Source organism: Panthera onca, chromosome B4 (genome assembly GCF_046562875.1).
Source record: "Panthera onca isolate mPanOnc1 chromosome B4, mPanOnc1 haplotype 2, whole genome shotgun sequence".
NCBI lineage: Eukaryota > Metazoa > Chordata > Mammalia > Carnivora > Felidae > Panthera > Panthera onca.
The window spans coordinates 123,676,416-123,690,115 of NC_138345.1; the positions used below are offsets into that span (position 1 = coordinate 123,676,416).

The window sequence follows — 13,700 nt, forward strand, 5'->3', positions numbered from 1 at the left end:
AAAGATGAGGGACACCTGGGTGGCTCAGTCGGTTAACCATCTGACTTCGGCTCAGGTCATCATCTCACAGCTTATGAGTTCGAGCCCTGCATCAGGCTCTGTACTGACAGCTCAGAGACTGGAGCCTGTTCAGAGTCTGTGTTTCACTCTCTCTCTCTGCCCCTCCCCTCACTCGCACTCTGTTTCTGTCTCTCTTTCTCTCTCAAAAATAAATAAACATTGGGGCTCCTGGGTGGCTCAGTTGGTTGAGCATCCTACTTCAGCTCAGGTCATGATCTCGTGGTTTGTGAGTTTGAACCCCGCATCGGGCTCTGTGCGGACAGCTCAGAGCCTGGAGCCTGCTTCAGATTCGGTGTCTCCGTCTCTCTCTGCCCCTCCCTGACTTGTGCTCTTTCTTTCTCTCAAAAATAAACATTTTTAAAAAATTAAAAAAAAAATTAAGATAATTGATGGGGCACTTGGGTGGCTTAGTTGGTTAAGCATCCAACTCTTGGTTTCAGCTCAGGTCATAGATCTCACTGTTCATGAGTTCGAGTCCCGTATTGGACTCCATGCTGCTGGTGCGGAGCCTGCTTGGGATTCTCTCTCTCTTTGCCCCTCTGTCTCTCTCTCTCTTTCTCTCTCTCTCTTTCTCTCTCTCTCAATAAATAAATAAACTTTAAAAAAAGATAATTGATTTATGCTAAGTGAAATTAGTCAGAGAAAGACAAATATCATATGACTTCACTCATATGAGGACTTTAAGAGACAAAACAGATGAATATAGGGGAAGGGAAGCAAAAATAATATAAAAACCAAGAGGGGGACAAAACATAAGAGACTCTTTTTTTTTTTTTTAAATCTTTTATTTAAAAAAAAATTTTTTTTTTTTTAATGTTTGTTTTTGAGACAGACAGAGACAGAGCATGAATGGGGGAGGGTCAGAGAGAGAGGGAGACACAGAATCCGAAGCAGGCTCCAGGCTCTAGGCTCTAGGCTCTAGGCTCTGAGCTCTGAGCTGTCAGCACAGAGCCCGACGTGGGGCCTGAACTCACCGTGAGATCATGACCTGAGCTGAAGTTGGACGCTTAACCGACTGAGCCACCCACGCACCCCCATAAGAGACTCTTAAATACGGAGAACAAACAGAGGGTTACTGGAGGGATTGTGGGAGGGGGGATGGGCTAAATGGGTAAGGGGCATTAAGGAATCTACTCTTGAAATCATTGTTGCACTGTGTGCTAACTAATTTGGATGTAAATTTAAAAAAATAAAAAAATATAATTGAAAAAATAATAAATTGAACAACAAAGTTAGAGACTAAATGCTTTGTATGGAAGAAGCACATACTAGCAAGCGGGAAAGAAATATAGAAAATCCAACTTACTGTTGCATCTTTGAAATTGGGAGTTATTACCTGAAGTCCAAGGATAAACTTCAATCCCTGAGATTGGAAGAAAAAATGTGTGTGTATAAATTTTTCTTGGTAGTGAATACATCACTTGAAGCAGATTGTCTAAGCGATCTGTGACTTTTAAAAGATTAAAAATTACTGGCTCTGAATGGCCAGTTTTTCCATAAACCTTAGACGGTGTCAATTTAAAAGTTATCATGGCTACTGTCATAAAGTTGGAATTTAGATTTTGCTTCTCCTCTTGATAAGTTGGCATGAATTTTGGGAACTGGGGAAATGAGGGCTCTTCATCTTGCTTTTTTTCACTTATAGTTAATCTTTGTGAATTTGATAGCATTTAAGAGTAAATAATGCCATAAGGCTTTTTATTAAAAATAGTCCTTTGCTCCCACCTTCCTCTCATTTTCCTTGCTTCACAAGCATCTGCTTTCAACTCTGTTAAACAATCCTTTTGGGATTTCCTTCCATATTTCCATATAACATTAATATATTACTTTGATTTTTTTCAGTTTAGGCATAAAATGATCACTTTCTACTATAACAGTTAAGGATTTATCTCTTCTTCCCACCATTCCTTGCTTCTCTGCTCTATACCTTTCCTACCCTCATTCTCTCAATATGGTTATGCAGCAATTTTGTTAGATGAGTAGTCATTGTTTACATTATGACCATATAAACACTGTTCACAGGTGAGCCATGCCATGGATTAATAATTGTCATTTTTGTTTGTCTTTGATTTGTATGTATTTACCACCAATTCAGTCCATACTCTTTAATTTGTTTAAATCTTCTCTCATTATGGTTAGATGCATCAGATATATTCTATCATATTTCATCATCTTGAAGAAATTTCTCCTGGGGCTCCTGGTCTGGGTGGCTCAGTCAGTTAAGCATCCAACTCTTGGTTTCGGCTCATGTCATGATCTCTCTGACCCTTCCCTGCTCGTGCTCGCTCTCTCTCTCTCTCTCTCTCTCGCTCTCTCACTCTCTCACTCTCTCTCAGAATAAATAAATAAACTAAAAAAAGAAAAGACAAGAACCGTCTCCTGCTCCAATCTGGGATGGTTGGCATGGTTCTCCTGCTCCACAAATCGTGCACAGCTATCGTCCTGGAGTCTCCCTTCATCATCTTCCTGGAGATATCTTCTGCCTCTCACCTGTGCCAGATTCCCTGTTGCTAGTTCCTGTATTTTTCCCTTTCTTAGTTAACTTTTTCTTTTTTTGTGGAACGCATCCCAGGAAAAGAGTGCATAGGAGATAAATTTATTTTCAGATCTTGCATTGTCTGGAAATATATTCAGTCTTCCTTCCATTTAATTGGCTATTTGCAGGGAAATAGAATTCGACACTGGATGTCATTACCCTTCAGAATTTTGAAAGCATTGTTATATTGTATTTAAGCTTCTAGTGTTTTTGTTGAGAAACCCAAACCACTTCTGATTTTTGTTCCTTTTTTTTAAAATTTACATATTTATTTTGAGAGAGAGAGTGTATGCAACAGAGGCAGACAGAGAGAGGGAGGGAGAGAATCCCAAGTAGGCTCTGCACTGTCAGTACAGAGCCCGATGCAGGCCTCGAACTCATTAACTGCAAGATCATGACCTGAGCCAAAACCAAGAGTCGAATGCTTAACCAACTAAGCCACCCAGGCACCCCTGATTTTTGTTTCTTTAAATGTGACCTTCCCCCTCACCTTTGATAGCTTTTGGGGCTTTTGTCTCCATTATTCTTAAATTTCATGGTGATGTGCTTTGGTGCATCTATTTTTAACCCAGTGTGTTGAATACTCATTGGGCCCTTTTAGTCTGTAAACTCATGTTCTTCAGTTCTGGGAATTTTCTTGATTTATTTCATTGATGTGCACCCTTCTGTTTTCTCTATTTTCTCTTCATGTAAGCTTCTGTTGTGTAAGTAGTATACTTCTTGGACCTGTCTTCTTTTTGTTTCCTTATGTGGGTTGTCTTTAAGAAACATAAATAAACTGGGTTGTGAATAGGATCATGGAGGAATCTACATGGGGAATAGTTGAAGGAACTAGGCTTACTTATCCTCCAAATCATAGTCATCAGTTTTTTTCTGTAAAGGGTCAGATAGTAAATATTTTAGGCTTTGCAGGCCGCGTATGGTCTCTGTTATAACTATGTAACTCTGCTGCTGTAGAATGAAAACGGTCATAACTAATACATAAACAAATGAGCATGGCTGTGTTTCAACAAGACTTTAGTTACAAAAACAGGCATAGACTGGATCTAGCCCATAAGCCAGCCAGTTTGCTGACCCCTTCTCTAAAAGATACAAAAAAATAGATATCAGACATGTTCTATAATGATTAAAATATAGCTTATAGATATCAACTCACTAGGAGACTAAATTTTCTTATGTAACTGTCCAAAGATGGAATGTACTCCCTTAGGAATTGTGAGTTCCCTGAATTGGTAGGTAAACAAAAAGAGGACAAGGATGTTGTAGAAATAATCTCAGATCCTTCTTTCTAGTTCTAAAAGCCTATGATTGTTACTTGTTTTGGAAATGTTGTAATATTTTACATCAAAGTAGTTACCTGTTTGGGGTAGTACAAGTTTTGATAAAAGGGTATTAACTTCAAGAAGTTGTGTTTTCCCAAAATATCATGTCCAAATCATATTTGCTAACACTGACAGTATTTCTAACTTGTATGCTGTTGGCTGAAAATTGGCTCGTTCAATTAAAAACTTACATAGGTAAAATAATGTAGCTCTAACTATAAAATACTTGGTGCCCTGCCCCCACTTCTAGGATTAAATATTTTTTTCTGATTCTGGTGATCACATGGCTTGGAATTTTTCTATTTGTATAAGGAATTAAATAAATAAGTAGGACCAGAACCCCAAACTGTTTTCATTTGACCTACTATAGCTACGTTTATCTGAATACATCTCCCTGTGGGTAACCAGGTGAAATACTCATTGCTGATGTTTTCAGAGCCCCAGGCCCACACAAATTGTACAAGCAAACTCTTGATACATTTGAAACTTAAAAGTATAATATCAATATTGTTCTTTAGAGAAACCGCCGGCACCATCACAAGTACAGCTGATCAAAGCCACTACCAACTCTTTCCACGTCAAATGGGATGAAGTGCCTACAGTTGAGGGCTATCTTTTGCAGCTGAATACAGACTTGCCACACCAAACTGCATCATCAGATTCCTCACTGGCACCAAATCTACAAGGTAACATAATTTTCACCTGGAAGCTTGCATGTTCAGATGCTTTTTTAAAAAGTGACTACAGGAAAGCCTGTGATTAGGCCTAGTTTTAAAAATGTTATGATGTGATGTTTTCTGCCTGGTTAATCAAATATGTTGCATTTCAGTTCCGAAACTTGCCTGTCTTCCCATCATGATGTGGTAGGTAGAACGCATAGACACATAGGATAGAATGTTTTTTCTGCAGTTCACTCTGATGTACTTCCTTGTTTCGACATGCTACCTGACTTCAGGAGATGGTTTTAATTAGCTTTCATAAATATTTCAGCTTTTTAAACAAGTATTCAAAGTAATAGGCACTTGGAAAGTAAAAGCAGATTTCATTTTACATGTTCTTTTGGAAAGGATTTCAATCAACCAGTAAGCAGACTATTAAGAAAATAGATTAACTTTGATAAAGATACTACTTTTTAAGCTTTAATACATAACTTTCAGAAATACTTGATTGTAATATATTTTATTGAAGCTAATTTAGAGCATGTCAGTCTGAACTTTCTCATTCCTACAGGAGTCAGAATGGACCCTCACAGACCAGGCAGTAATAGCACCGTTCCTAACAGTGTAAGTTAAAAAAAAAATTTATGATGGTAAATGAATGTTTATGGTTAGAGTCCCAATTTTTATTAATATTTGTAGCATATTGCCCTAGGACAGAGGTTCTTAACTCTGGCTGCATATTAGAATCACCTCTGAGATTAAAAAACAAACAAACATACACAGAATCCCAAGCCTTTCCCGAGATTTAGTGAATCACAATCTTTAGGATGATGCCCAGGTAACTCAGGTTTTAAGGAAAAGCTCCATAGAGCACTGTGGCACTGGCCTGGATTGAGAACCCCTAACCAGGAGACTAAAGTCTACCTTCATTGCACACAGCATCAGAGGCTAATCCATTATAATTTATACTTACAGTGTCTTGAAATCTGTATTTTGACATTTCTAAGTATCATACACACTCCTGTTTTAAGTTTCTAAAGATGTACTTCAAAAATGCATATGAAATATATTTCTTTACTATGTACTTCATTGGCCAAAGAATATGAGTTGCTAAGTTGAGCACTGATGTTTGTGAGGTTATTTCTTGTTTATGAAGTGCTTCACAGTAGGTATCTGTAGAGACTAATGAATAAGCTCACTAGGATTTACACTGGTTTTATATGGCAAGCTGCTGTCTGCATATACAGTAGATTCTTTTCAAGGGAAATGATGTAGGGATAAGCTCACGTGTTCTGAACATGGCTGTTGTGGACAAATATCCTAGAGCCATGAGAAGTTATAATTGACAGTGGAGACAGAAAAGTGACAAAAAACAGGTAAGTAGAAGGGGGCAGCAATATTGGGGTTTTTGAATGAAGCCAGGTAACTTTTATGGCTCAGTAGACCCATATATATTGCTGTATAGTAACTGATGTTGACCTTGATGACCTGAATTATCAAAAAGTTTAAATGTGTTCATTATAGTGTCTACAAGAAGGCAAAGAAAAACAGAATTAAAGAGACTGCTATTTAAAAATGTTTAATGGCAAAGAATATTGATATGTGTATGTATTAAATCTTGATATCTATTTGGAAACTCAGTCATATAGAATAATTCATTTGCTTGAACCGAGATTTTATTTTTAGGAGTCATCAGGTCTTTAAAATCCATGTTGACTTTGTTAAGAAAATTGGACAAATGTGTTAAACTCAGTAGCTCTGGTGTTGTCGCCTGTGCTGCATACATATTTACTTGCATACTAACTACCACTCATAAAACATAGTCTGGGGTCCCTCCCCCCCCCCAGAATATACCCTCCTATTCCCCTTTATAACTGGTCTTCTGAGAATGGAGATTAAGGGAGGAAATGGGTTTTTTAAACTGTTGTAAAATTTAAAGAATAATCCTATACAAATTAAGTGTATAATTTAAACTGTTTTATATCTTGGTAAATTTATTTTCAAAAGCATTCAAGTTGTAAATTATTTTGCTTGTTTTTCACATGTATTTCTATTTAACTGAACATTGCTTGCTACAATAAACTGTTTTATTTCTTATAGATCAGCGATACAACGAACAGTGCAAAAACTGAACATACACCTATGAAAGGAACTTCTGTGAAAAACAGACCAGATCTCAAAGCATCAACTGATTTTAATGCTGCTTTACATCCATCTATGGCAACTAATACTTCTAATCATAATAGTTGTGTCGTGGATATGTTAAGGAAAAATGAAGGTATAAAGATGGCATTTTTAAAAAATGTTTATTTATTTTGAGAGAGAGAGTGCGAGCAGGGGAGGGGCAGAGAGAGAGAGAGAATCCCAAGCAGGTTCCACGCCATCAGTGCAGAGCCCAACACAGGACTCGAAATCACAGACCATGAGATCATGACCTGAGCCAAAACTAAGAGTCAGATGCTTAATCAACTCATCCACTCAGGTGCCTCAAAGATGACACTTTAGGTAAAGCCAAAGCTTTTTTTTTTTTTTTTTTTTTTTTGTTGTTTTTTGTTTTTTGTTTATTTTTGGGACAGAGAGAGACAGAACATGAACGGGGGAGGGGCAGAGAGAGAGGGAGACACAGAATCGGAAACAGGCTCCAGGCTCCGAGCCATCAGCCCAGAGCCTGACGCGGGGCTCGAACTCACAGACCGCGAGATCGTGACCTGGCTGAAGTCGGACGCTTAACCGACTGCGCCACCCAGGCGCCCCACGCCAAAGCTTTTTATAATAACAATAGGGAATTATAGTCTCTGAAAAAGTAAATGTTGTATGGTTTTGATCCATTTTCAAAATAATAATAAACTAGCCACATTGACGCTAGTTAGAGTGATGTCAGGATACTAAGAAAGCACTGACCTGAATTGCAAAGCTTAGTTAGGTATGGAACTCAAATGAGGCAAGCTCTTGTATGACATTTGAGGTTGGCCAGTATGTTCAGTGTCACGTTCCCATTACTGTATTTTCTTAGCACTTAGAATTATCTGAAATTATCTATTTGGGGCAGGGATTTTCTTGTTCATCTCTATTTCCTCAGCACCCAGATCCATGCTTGGTTAATAGTAGTCATTTAGTAAATATTTGTTTAGGAAATAACTGGATTATCCTCAGAAAGATAGTTCATTTATGAGAACTGTTGATTACATTCATGCGACAGCTTGTACTTTGGTGATCCTTATATTTAAAATGAGTTCATTTGAATATTCTGATGCCATTTCAGATACATTGTATCTGATTTCAGTATCTAAAGTTATTTTATAAATCTCATTCTGGTGTCCCTGACATAGAAACATGTGACTTTAGAAACGCCTGGGTGGCTCAGTTGGTTGAGCATCCAACTCTTGATTTCGGCCAAGGTCATGATCCCAGGGTTGTGGGATCAAGCCCTGTGTCGGGCTCCAGGCTGAGTGTGGAGCCTGCTTGGGATTCTCTCTCTCCCTCTGCCCCCCTACCTCACTTTTGTGTTCTGTCTCTAAAATTAAAAAAGAAAGAAAGAAAGAACGAAAAAGAAAGAAAGAAAGGAAACGTGACTTTATTTTTAATTTGAGAAAGTCATGACAGCTGATATAAATCTAATGCCTATTCAGTGATACAAACTTAACAAGATGAATATTATTTTTATTTCCATTTTTTTAAATGTTTATTTTTGGGAGACAGTGCAAGAGAGGAAGGGGCAGAGAGAGAGTGGGGTACAGAGGAGCCGAAGCAAGCTCCATGCTGACAGCAGAAAGCCCAATGTGGGGCTCAAACTCATGAACCATGAGATCGTGACTGGAGCCAAAGTCAGACACTTAATCAACTGAGCCACCCAGGCACACCTTTATTTCCATTTTTCTTAATGAGTCTGTGGTAGGTAAGAATATTCAATGAAAATAATTTCCTGTAATTTTTCCTTATTTCATCACCTGTGCAAAAGGAGAGCACTTTTGTTTTATTGATTTTCAGGTGGAATCATTTGGTTAAAATTATAAAAGCCTGGTCCTGGACCTCAATTTATATTTCTTTCTTATAGTGATTTTCTATGTCTATCTTATAAAGAAGTTTATGCTCTTGAAAACAAATAAGAGCTTTGAGATTTCAGAATCTTAATGTACTCTAAATCGTATGTTGTAAGACAGTTTAGAAAAAATTAGTACGAAACAAATGGGAAAACCAGAGTGGTTGTACAGCGACAGTATCACTGACAGATCATAGACATTCAAATCTGTGAATGATTGGCTACCCAATCTCAGGTTAACAAGGGGAGATTGGACCTTTTTCTTTGTAGGTTGGAGTAGCTGGTATGTTTCAAAAGTGGAAGAGTGACATGATTAGTTGTTATTGTTGTTTTGGAAAGAACACTCTGGCCTCACCATCAGAAGAACTGGAGTAGGAAATGATTGGGAGGCTTCGTAGAAGGTTCTTTTGGGACTCTAAGAGATAACCAGAGACTGAAGCAGTGGGTGGAATGGAGAGGAGAGAATATATCATTTCTGAGAGTTTTAGAAACTAGCATCTATTACTAGCCTTGGAAACTGGTTGGATATGAGAAATAAAAACGAGTTTACCATGACTCCCAGTTTTTTGGTTGGATATTCAATGAGTGATGATACTCTTTATCAAGAAATGAAATATAGGAGCCAGAACAGATTTGGGAAAAAGGTAAGTTCAACTTTGAACTTAGTGTTTTTGAGACACTTGAGGAACATACTGGTAAAGATTTTTAATTGGCAGTTGGATATTTAGGTGTAGAGTCTAGGTGGTAATTTTTGGCTGGAGTATAAATTTAGAAATTAAGGGTAACTAAAATATAAGCGCCACAAGGAGTAGTGACTTTATCTGACTTGTTCACTGTGAGATTCTTAGCACCTGGCAGTGTCCAGAATATATGTATTTGGGAGATGTATGATTTATGAATGGTAGTGAAAACATAGGAAAATATGTAAATGGAGAAAAGAGAAGGCTTGGGAACACCTGCATTTAAAAAGTCATCTGAAGAGAAGAAGCCAGCTACAGAGATTGAAAAGGGTTCTTAAAAGGCCAGGAAAAGAACCAAGTAGATTGGTGTCCTGTTTTTTTTTTTTCTCAGTAGTGGTCATCTCAGTTTGTGTATGCATGTTTCTCTACCACACGATTATAACTTCATGAAGTATTAACCATGCCTGCTTTATTTCACCATTGTAGAAGCATGCACGATATCTGGTAAATAGTAAGTCCTCAGTATTGTGGAGTGAGGGGTGCCTAGGTGGCTCAGTTGGTTAAACATCCAACTCTTGATTTTGCTCAGGTCATAATTTCACAGTTCGTGGGATTGAACCCTGCTCAGGCTCTGCGCTGATGGCGTGCAGCCCACTTGGGTTTCTCTCTCTCTGCTCCTGCCCTGCTTGTTCTCTCTTTCTCTCTCGCTCTCTCTTTCAAAATAAATAAGCATAAAAAATATTGTGGAATGAGTAATTATAAGTCATAGAAAGAAACAACTTCAAAGAAGGAGTATGTGGTCGGCATTGTTTATGTTGCAGAAAGGTCAAGTAAGTGGAAATTGAAAAGCATCCCTTAGAAATCATTGACGTTTGCCAGAGCCATTTCATTAGAGTAGAGGGGTAGAAACCAAATTTGAGGAGGTCAGGGAAGTAGAGACTGCTCTGAAGGAATTAGTGAGGGGTAATGGCAACTGGAGAAGATTTGTGGGGTCAAAGAAGATGGGTGTTTTGTTTGCTTGAGAGACTTGATAATGTTTAAGGACTGAGCGCCAAAAACTGCTAATGAAAAAAGAATCTGAAAACCCTGAAGAGAAAGGAATGATTGATAAAAGAGGGTCCCAAAATATGGGGAAGGGATAGAACCAAGATCACAGGAGGATTGATTATCCTTCCTCTGGAGAGAGGTCAGTTCGTCCTCTAAAATGGAAGAGAAGATAGAAAGGATGGGCCCAATCATAAATGTGTTTCTAGTTTAGGGCAGAAGAAGGCAGAAAACTCAAGGCATTCATGCCTGATGACTTCTGTTTTTTCCCCTAAAGTGGGAGGCAAGGCATTTGATCTATGATTTAGAAGAGTCCAAGAACAATGATTCAGTGTTTAGAATGGAAGAAGGACCTGAGAAGTTGGACATCTGTTATCTATGTAGTACATTTTATTTTCTTTTTCTTTTCATTATTTTTTAAAAAATATTTATTTTAAGAAAGAGAGAGAGTGCATGAGCAGGAGAGGGGCAAAGAGAGAGGGAAAAAGAGAATCCCAAGCAGGCTCCATGCTGTCAGCGCAGAGCCCGACATGGGGCTCAATCTCAACAAACTGTGAGATCGTGACCTGAGCCGAAATCAAGAGTTAGAGCTCAACTGACTGAGCCACCCAGGTGCCCCTGTTGTCCACTTTATTTTTCTAAACATTTTATGTTTAGCCTAATGGTTAATTCATATGCATGACATTTGCAGTGCCTGTGTTTATGATTTTTAAAATTGAAATATCAAGAACGTGTGACAAGAACCATAATAAGATAGCACACTTATTGCAGGCGTTATGTTAATAATTGTTTTTCTCACTTTAATTTTAGGTCCTCATACTTCAGCAAATATAGGTGTTCTAAGTAGTTGCCTGGACTTAAGAACAGTAATCCCTGAAACTTCTGTATCCAGTTCTGTTTCCAGCGCACAAACTATGGTAACCCAGCAGACCATTAAAACTGAATCATCCAGTACAAATGGGGCAGTTGTTAAAGATGAAACTTCACTAACAACATTCAGTACCAAATCTGAAGGTTTGAAATGTGTTTCACATACTGTATTTTGAACCATTTGTGTATATAAATTCATCAAACTTACTTGTTTAGATGGGAATTGCATTTCATCTTGGATTGAGTTATATATAAACAGATAAAACATTCCAATTAAAATTATTATATAACATACTCTTCTGCCTTCCATAAAATATTTAAATCAGCACACACCAAAATACGTTCAGAATGCGTTTTTCCTACCGTGAATATATTCAGCAAATTTTTTTTCCATAGAAAAGATTTATTCTTTAGACTATGGGGTAACAATTCCTCCAGCTTGATAGATTTCTGATTTTATAAATTCTCGTTTCATTCTTTTGCTATAGGAATTGTGTTTCATCTTTGGTAAACGTTCTCTTAAGTTCTAGCTGGCCATCAAACCCTTGAGAAATGAACATTGTGAATGAATTTGAGTTAGAGGGTCCATATTTCTAATTATTGTGCTTTTCTCCCTGGGGCTATTTTTTTATGTTTATAAATTATATTTTAATGTGTCTGTTTGATAAGTGATCATGTAAGTCTTATATGATGAATTGTTTGGTTTTTAGTTGATGATACATGTGCCCTACCTGCAACTAAGATCAGCCGTGTGGAAACACAGGCCACAGCGATGTCATTTTCTGTAAGTACGTGACCTGAAGATCACTTGTGTTTACAGGTGGCCAAGTATGCTTTAAATGCTGAGCAACTTCAGCGTGAATTCATGAGAAGATTCTTGAGTGTCCTTTAGTAATGACTTGACATAGATTGAGAAATGAAGGCTTGAATAGGAAAATGTTTACAGTATACTGTTAAGTGAAAAAAAAGCTGCACAAAAAATAATATAGATATGCTGTGGTCCCAATTTCATTAAAAGATTCACACAGTAGATACATTCCTACTCTCACGTGAATCCACATACATCCATACTACAATGCTGGATGACTTTCTTCAGGTTGTGCGACCATAGATGCTTTTTATTTTCTTCTTTGGGCCTTCAGTATTTTTGTATAGTGAAATGTGTTACTTTCATAATCAGAAATATGTGTGTGTGTGTGTGAACAAATATACGTATATATGTAAGTTACATTAGTGGTTTAAGAGTAAAAGGACATGGTACAGAATGGAAAACTTGAATGGCTCTATTACTAGCTACTTATTAGGAGAACAGCAGAATATTGCAATATTGGGTAGGCATACCTATTGGGTAGGCCAATAATCTACAACATGGCATCGTTTTATGAAAGGCCAGAACTGGTCTGCATGGCACCAAACTTAAAATGCTAGGAATGTGCCTCACAAGTATACACAACTGTCTTAATTACATAAATACAAGGGTAATACATATGTGTGTGTGTGCATGTGTGTGTATATACCTTTTAATTTATTTTAAAATGCTGAGTCATTTCAGCTTTATTGCTATGAGCAAGAGTTTTTATTTGACCTAATATTTACCTCTTAGAATCTTCAAGAATTATCTGTAGTTTTAGTTTCCTTTCAATCATGATTTTATGGATTTTGATCGTAGTTTTATCTTCATCAGCTTTCACCTTTCCAGAATGTTACGTTAAGTCCTAGAGTTCTTAGACTCAGGGAAAAATTATTAAAGGGAACGTTTTTCTCTTCAATCTGTCTTGCAGCACATCAGGCAGAATGGTATTTGTTATTTCAGTTGGAGCCAGTTGTTTTATAAAAGTTGTTGAAGAGAGTTTTTACAACTTTAAAAATGAAAACAAGTTTAAAGCTATTCCTTTTTTTAAAACCTTAAAGACTTTTCTAGTTAGCTCACTTTGTCATGTGTGATAGCCTAAATAACAAATAATGTGAATTATAAGCATGTACCTCTGCTGTTATATATTTAAGACAGAAATAAATAACTGAAGTGCACATTTGTTTTGAGCTTCTGGAAACAGTGTCTCATTTATAAAGAAGATGGCTTAAAAAGGTTAGTTCCAGGGATAAGTATAATTCACTTATCACTAAAAGTAGTTTAAGGTAGAGGAAGTGTATTTGTTTTAAAGCAAGGTAAAAAATGTAAAACTGTTTAACCTGCTCCTCTTTAGTATATACTAAAGTGTATTCAAATTGCATTTTAGTTTTGAACATTTTTTCTCCTTTTAGGTTTGGAGAATCACAGGTATTTCAAGTGCAAAGATCACTGAATTTCTGCTAGTTGTTTTTGAATCTAGAAATAAGCCAGCTTGGAATGAATTTTTCCTTATTTGCTCCTTTTGGAGCAAGGTATAATGTCACACTAAAGGGATTACATTTTCTGAGAGAGTCTCTGAAATGACAATGTTCTATAAAACAGCTGGCATTTTAACAAATCACTGATTGGAAAGCATGCTA

The 13,700-nt window shown here is 37.2% G+C and overlaps 1 protein-coding gene across 5 annotated transcripts in view; it reads left to right on the top strand.

Moving 5' to 3' along the window:
• Positions 1-13,700, top strand: part of HCFC2 (host cell factor C2) — a 47,847-nt gene that overhangs the window by 17,256 nt on the left and 16,891 nt on the right. For all 5 annotated transcript variants that reach the window (XM_060656566.3, XM_060656568.3, XM_060656567.3 and 2 more), the window contains exons 8-12: positions 4,437-4,604; positions 5,149-5,201; positions 6,678-6,855; positions 11,151-11,354; positions 11,921-11,994. In XM_060656566.3, the coding sequence (XP_060512549.1) occupies positions 4,437-4,604; positions 5,149-5,201; positions 6,678-6,855; positions 11,151-11,354; positions 11,921-11,994 (677 nt within the window). The remainder of the gene's footprint in view (positions 1-4,436; positions 4,605-5,148; positions 5,202-6,677; positions 6,856-11,150; positions 11,355-11,920; positions 11,995-13,700) is intronic.